The sequence below is a fragment of the Monodelphis domestica genome, chromosome 6, assembly GCF_027887165.1.
Source record: "Monodelphis domestica isolate mMonDom1 chromosome 6, mMonDom1.pri, whole genome shotgun sequence".
In the NCBI taxonomy this organism is placed as follows: domain Eukaryota; kingdom Metazoa; phylum Chordata; class Mammalia; order Didelphimorphia; family Didelphidae; genus Monodelphis; species Monodelphis domestica.
Genome location: NC_077232.1, coordinates 211,619,025 through 211,625,774, shown reverse-complemented (window position 1 = coordinate 211,625,774; position 6,750 = coordinate 211,619,025). Strand labels below are relative to the sequence as shown.

The following is a 6,750-nucleotide window of genomic DNA, read 5'->3' as shown; positions in this document are numbered from 1 at the left end:
TGACAAAAATGTTTTTTGATCAACAGATCCCACTGCTAGGCGTATACACCAATGAGGTCAACTATCCCCATATATGCGAAAAATTTCTAACAGTACTTTTTGTAGTGACAAAGAACTGGAAACAGAGTAGGTGCCTCTCAATGGAAGGAATGGCAAAATGAGTTGTGGTACATGTATGTGCTGTGAGAAATAGATATGAGGAATACAGAAAACCAGAGGATGACTTATACGAACTAGTATGGTGCTAAGTGAAGCAAGTGGAAAAAAAAGGAAAGCAATACATGCAATGACTCTGACTATGCAAGGAATGAGTAAGAGCAAAGTCATTGAAACTGAATGTTAGGAGTATAATGAATAAATAGTCCTCTCCCTCCCACCTAAGGATCAAAGAGCATACTTCCGCCCCTTTATTGCAGGTTACTTTGCTCAATTTTTTTTTTCTTTTTACTAACAACTAAATGACACAGTGGAAAGAATTTGGGGCTTGGACTTAGGAAGACCTGAACTCAAATCCTACTTCAGACCTTTCAAAGCTGTGTGATCCTAGGCAAGCCAATTAACATCTGCCAGTTTATTTGCTCATCTGCAAACTGGGGAGAATAATAGCACCTATTTTACAGGGTTGTTGTAAGGATCAAATGGGGTCAAGTGCTTTGCAGACCTTAAGAGACCATATAATGCTAGCTATTTGTTATCATTATTAGTTATATGAGGAATAGATTATATAGGTATATGGGGAAATATAAGTAATGGAAAAATGATATCAATAAAAATGTTTTAAGAGAGGCATAAGTGAATAAGTGTATACCCATTAAAACATAAATAAAAATGTGCTTATTGTTTTTATTAAAAATAATCAATTTTCAATAATTTTCAAGTAAATTTTCAACAATTTACTAGTATAAACTTTTAACCAAGATCCAACTTGGACGGGGAGAATAAACCTCACATAGGATTTAAAGTTAGAAAACATGAGTACCCTCTTCTAATTTAAGGATGAGAAGACTGAGATCCAGAAAAAGAAATGACTTGCTTGAGGTCATATCAATTCTATTTCAGTGATGGTAAACCTTTTAGAGATGGAGTGCCATGCCCCTCCCCTCCTCCGACCAAATACCTTGCCCTGTCACCCCCCACCATTCTATTCCCCCTTACTCCAGAGAGGGAAGGAGGAAGACCTCCCCTTGGGCTTCTGAGTAGGGGGGCAAGTGACAGGAGGAATGTCCTCAGTCTCCTGGAAAGGGGGAACTCTGCCCCAAGTCCTTCTGGCTTTCTAATAACAAACTCTGGTAGGGTAGGAAAATGGAGAAGACTTTGTGGACCCTTTATGGAATGTGTGCCATGGGTTCACCTTCACTGGCCTAGACCAAATATGTTGTTCCCAGGATGTCTAAAAGAACCAATTTATTGCACCCCTCTTTGAGGGCTGGGGTGCCTAGAAGATCAGTTTGATGTTCCTCTTGGCTAGGCTGAACATTTCTTTCTAGAAAGGAAAGAAGGATTGGAGAAGCAAGAAAAATGGTCAGCCCCATCCAAAATTTATTTTGAAAAACATCTTTCGGAAATCTCAAATGTCTCCTTCTTTTGTACTTTCCTATTACCTTGCTTGGAGATTTTCTGGTTTAGTAAGATCTAGTCACCAAACGGGTTGTCTTTGTAAATATCTCCTCTGATTTAGGAAAATTCTTTTCAAAGCCTGTATGATCTTCATTTAGCTTTGTCTGGCTGCTCGCTGACACAGTTAGAACTTAATTGTGTCTGTGCCCCATTAGATCCCTCCTTTTGAAGAACTCAGGACTATTTTGTTGTCCATCAGGAATTTGTGTTCACACCTGCAGGTACTGTCTTCCAAAGTTGGACAGAGGAGGAACATAACCAGAGGCTCATTAATGCTTTGTTGAAATACATATTTCTGACCTTGAAAAAAAGGAGGCTGGATTTCCCCTCTGGCTGGGTAACTCATACTCCTCCCCATCCAACCCCTGTTTGTCTGAGAAAAGCTAATTGTATTCTGTTTTTATTTTGAAGGAGAAGGGGGGATCCTGAATTCAGATTTCGGGGTGTTTGACTTTCTTAGTAACTTCTGGGTAGATGCAGGTGTAGGAAGGGCAGCAGTTGGGAATAGGAATGGGAAGATGAAAAGGGAGGGGAAAGAGGAAGTAGAAAGTTAGGTGGCAAGAAGAAAGGTAGAGAAGAGTAGGAGGGGTGAAGAAAGAAGGCAGGAGGGTGATAAGGAAGAGAGTAAGGAACCATTTTGAGGCTTCTTGAAGTACATATAAAAAAATAGTGATGGAGATAGAGAGAACCACTAATTTTGACATGAACTTTTTGTTAATATAGCCGTTAATGGTATTCAGATATTCTAACAAGAAAAATGAAATAGAATAACATATCTGGGTTTATTACAGAAGACATTTTGCTCACACTAACAACTTTCTAAGATGGGAAATGTTCTAAGTCCCTAATGGAGAAGGCAAGAGAAAGGTATAAGCATGATATATATTGCTTACTTTGTGCCACATACTGTGCTACTAAGATTATTACACCTATTTGCTCATAGGGTGCTCTCAACAACTCTTAGAAGGAGGTGTTACTTTTCCAATTTTACAGTTGGGCCAAGTAAGGCAATTAGCATTGAAGTAACTTTTCCAGAGTCACCCAATTAGTATTTCAGGTCAGATTCCAAGTGAGGTCTTCCTGATTCCAGTCATAGCACTCCACACAACTGTTCCCTAATCCTGATGGGCTTTTCAAAACTGGATTGAAGATAGAAGCAATTCCTGAAACCCCATCACAATTCATTTATTTCCTGAAGGGTAGTGACTGGTGAGAGTCTAAGAAGGCATTGTTGGATCTAAAATAATTTACATTTGTTCATTTCTGGTTTCAGTCACATGAGCACTTTTCTGAAAATGGAGATCACTACACATTTAGCAAGACAATTTTCTGTGATTCTTGTCTATATTCTCCTATAATTTTAGTCTGAGGTGATCCACTCATCATGATAGGAAAATTCTTCAACTTGTCATGTTTTTGATGTTGCTAGTTACCAGTCTACTTTTTTCAGTCCTCTACTCCATGGAGACATGTTCTCCTTTGTAATTCCTTATAGGTTAGGTGTTGCAACTTATACCCACAATTCATTTTCCTGTAGCCCTCTGGGAAATAGTCATGTTCCAGGCAATAGGCCTATACTCAAGGCATATTCTTGCTAAAGATAGGCTTGTCATGGAGGTCCGCTGTAGAGTCCAAAAGGTAGATGAAATTTTTCCCCAATGACTTGTACTCCAGAAAATTAGGCAATAAACGGCATTGTTCTAGATGTTTTAAGCACTGGTATCAAACAGGACTTCTTTGGTGAGATCAATAATGACTCAAAGGGTTTAACATGCAATCCACATGGAAGATAACCTGGGTAAAACACCCACTCACATGTATAAAATGTTTCCATCTTAGAAATATACAGTGTTTGTATAGCATATGCAATTCCATTGGTTTTAAGAAAATACTAACTTTGTGCGTTGACTGGTTTGGTCGAGAATTGCTGATACTCTCGGAAATGACAGTGAGGTGAAGCCCACCGGGCACTGATGTGAAGGGAGGCGTACCAAATATGAACAAAATAGACTTTATTTGCATTGGGTTGGAAAATCATCACTTCAACAAGTTCAAATTAATGGAAAGACATGTTCGTTGTCATCTTATTTACTTCTCATTCAGTTTCTAAGAGTAAGTAGCATGTGTCTTCTGACTGTTGCTGGGGTAGGTAATGGGTGAGCAAGAGGAACTTCCTTTATTAACAAGGGAAGTAGAGAAGAAAGGGCGAACGGGCCCTCGGAAAGCTGAATTTAGGAAACTAAAGATAACATTCTTTTCTGAACATTATAAAAAGTAATGTTGCCCTCGTCATAGTCAAGGAAAATGCCCAACTTATTTGCAGCTATCCAATAAAAGCAACCTTCTGAACTCCAGAAGAGTGCTTGATTGTTAACTTTTGAGCCTATTGTGGCTTTTACATCTTCAGATGACATGGAGAGATTCTCATTTTTGCTGACTGAATCCTCACAGATTCCAAGTACCCATTCTGTCTGACCTTCCACATCTACTTCCCAGTAGTGTTGGCCACTGGTAAAGGTCTCAGTCCCCAACACAGTAACAAAATAGTCAAGTCTTTCTTCGTTGTCAGGCTGGTTGTGAGGGTCAAGCCTATACTTTAAACTCTTAAAATGTTCAGGTATAATAAGTTGAAGTCTGTCTGTCTGCAGGATCCACTGTGATACCTGCTATAAAAAAAGAAATGGAATTATTAGCCTTGGATATCAGATGTTGGGAATTAAAAGCATCTCTTCCCCCCCCCCCCAAAAAAAATTCCCTAATCCCAAACAATCTCAAACTTTGGGACATTGAATCCATTTGCAATTATATAAGAAATCTTGAGGGGACTGTCCTGCCTTTGCCTCTGACATTAATGGGGGGGACAATAATAGATAATTAGTTACCTAATACTTTGGTTTCTTAATATTTAAAATGAAGGTAGAATATAATGAAATCAATATTAAGTTCATTTAAAAAACCAATTCTCTATGTTTTGAGGTATTCTTTAAATACTGGAGAATGACTTTTTAATTAAGCAGTTACTATGTTTGAGTAGAAAGTCATGCCTTGGAAGATATGTAGTATCTGAAGGAGTTATTGTATTGGGATGATCATTGACAGTATGGACTAACACAGATGGGAAATATAAGCATTGGGTCCTTGGTGAAAAGGACATTTTTGTACAAATCGCTTCTTACAAAGATCAGCTAAAAGAGGGATTCACTCTTTTCAGTTCTTCCAGAGATCCCTGTCCTCAAAGAGATGAAGCTACTTGAGACTTACATAGATACCTAATCAAGATAGGGCACTAAACACATTAAAAAGTTACAAATTTGGATGAAACAATATTTATAGGAAGGAGGTAGATATGGAAGGAAACAAAGGAAGAAAGTTGAGAGGGAAGATGAACTGGAGGAAGGGAGAAAAGGAGGCAGGGAGGGAGTCAATGAAGAACTGGATGATTACTTGAAAATCCCAGAAATGGAGTTGGAGGCAAGAAGTTGGAGAATGGTGACAAGGAAAGAAGGCATCTGGGTAGCATGACTTGGTGAAAATGTTTAGACTTCATTGTGTGGGCTTTGGACATTAGAATGACCTGTGACATCGGAACAAGATCCAAGGTTCATCGTTAATTCTTGGGAAGGATGGATTGGAACAGGAACAACTTAGATACACAAAGAAAGTTCCTCTTGCATCTAATGCTCGGAGGAAGCTGGGATTTGTTCCTTACCTGGAGTGAGGTTTTTGTTTTTAATAAATCCTCTCTATCAAAGAACCTTTTTTCTATGATTCTCAGAGTCAACAATGCGTGTTCTCAGGAATATTCCTCTATATTAGCTCCTTTTCCTACACATTTATTTCCCCACTGAGTCTGCAGAGAAAGCTCAGGTAGGTGAAATTTTGACTCAGATTGGCTTTCCTGAACGGTCTCAGACCCTGGAATAAGGCATGAGAGAAAAGCTCAAGAACCAAAAGTTGGTTCCTTTCCAGAAAAGTTCACAAGCTTCCTAACAGGAAAATGAATAGAATGGAAAAGAGACTGTACTACAGAATTCTCATAGCAAGGAACGAGCACTCCAGGCTTCCAAAATACCCTTCACCAGCAGGAAGTTAAAAAGTGACCCCAAATGCACATTCTCAACAATAAATGGTAAATGAATGAGTAAATAAGTGAAAAAGTAGGATCACTCATGCCTGTTGAGATAACAAAGGGGGAAACTGGAAATCACTTCTTCAGTAGTCTTGTGAAGGTAGAAATGATGTTTATGGTGTAGCAGAAGGGGTCATTTGGGCTGGCTCATAGCAGACACTTAGGAAATACACTGGAAACAATATGAGAGCTCCTGGGAGTTGCCTAAAAGTCAACTGAGAAAGGTATACTTTGACTGACTTTGATAGCTCCGGAGAATTTCTTTTAAACCAGTCATCTGGTAAGTTGTATAAGTGAGGTTTACAGTCTCCGTATCTTGAAGTTGCAGCTCCTCATTCCTAAGAAACAGGATGCACTCAGTTATATTTGTTCTACAAAGGTCTCCAAAATACTTCCTGCATCAAATACTTCATTATGTTCCAGCAGATTGGACCCTAGTTACCCCCTTCAAAGAGCCAGACTCCTTCACAGATTTGATTTTCTGACTTAGTTGACCAAAGAAGGGAGCCTTACCTTTCCAGGATGCCTTTCATATCCTGGGGAAAGAACATAAAGAGACTGAGTTAGTGTTTTGTTCCTTGGTCTGGTTCTTTAATATTATCTTTCTCAGAGAGCCCAGACACACCTCCTCATAGTTCTGTCACTCCCTTTGAGCTCTTTTCCAGGGACATTAAAATATGGGCACACTTCAAGTTGGTGCAGAATTGGTGAGAGTGATCTCTGGTTGCTCTTTGATTGGCCTCATACCTCTGGTTGCCTCCTGAGCTTGGAGAAATAACTCCATTGTGAGAAGAGCGACATTGTGCCTTTCTCTCCTTCCTTCACACAGAAAACTCATCTATCAGAGTGAAATTTTGCTTTGTCTGAAGGAGAGAAGCAAATGAGGAAGTTGGAAAACATTTGGTGGTCTGGGAGACTGGTTGCCAAGCTTTTTGATGGTTAGTGCTGGGACATGTGGGTCTGAGACTGAAGAGGCACATCCTCATTTTATAGAATCATTAACT

At 39.2% G+C, this 6,750-nt stretch overlaps 1 protein-coding gene across 4 annotated transcripts in view; it reads right to left on the bottom strand.

The window, feature by feature from the left end:
- Window positions 1-829: 829 nt before the first annotated feature.
- LOC103094639 (probable E3 ubiquitin-protein ligase TRIML1) overlaps window positions 830-6,750 on the bottom strand; it is a 44,974-nt gene continuing 39,053 nt past the window's right edge. For 2 of the 4 annotated variants that reach the window (XM_056802902.1, XM_056802899.1), the window contains exons 5-6: window positions 6,260-6,282; window positions 830-4,283 (exon numbers count right to left, since the gene is read on the bottom strand). In XM_056802902.1, coding sequence (XP_056658880.1) covers window positions 4,214-4,283; window positions 6,260-6,282 — 93 coding nt within the window. In that variant the 3' untranslated portion in view covers window positions 830-4,213. Of the gene's footprint in view, window positions 4,284-5,986; window positions 6,085-6,259; window positions 6,283-6,750 lie in introns of all 4 variants that reach the window. The other 2 variants (XM_056802900.1, XM_056802901.1) reach the window with 2 other exon arrangements.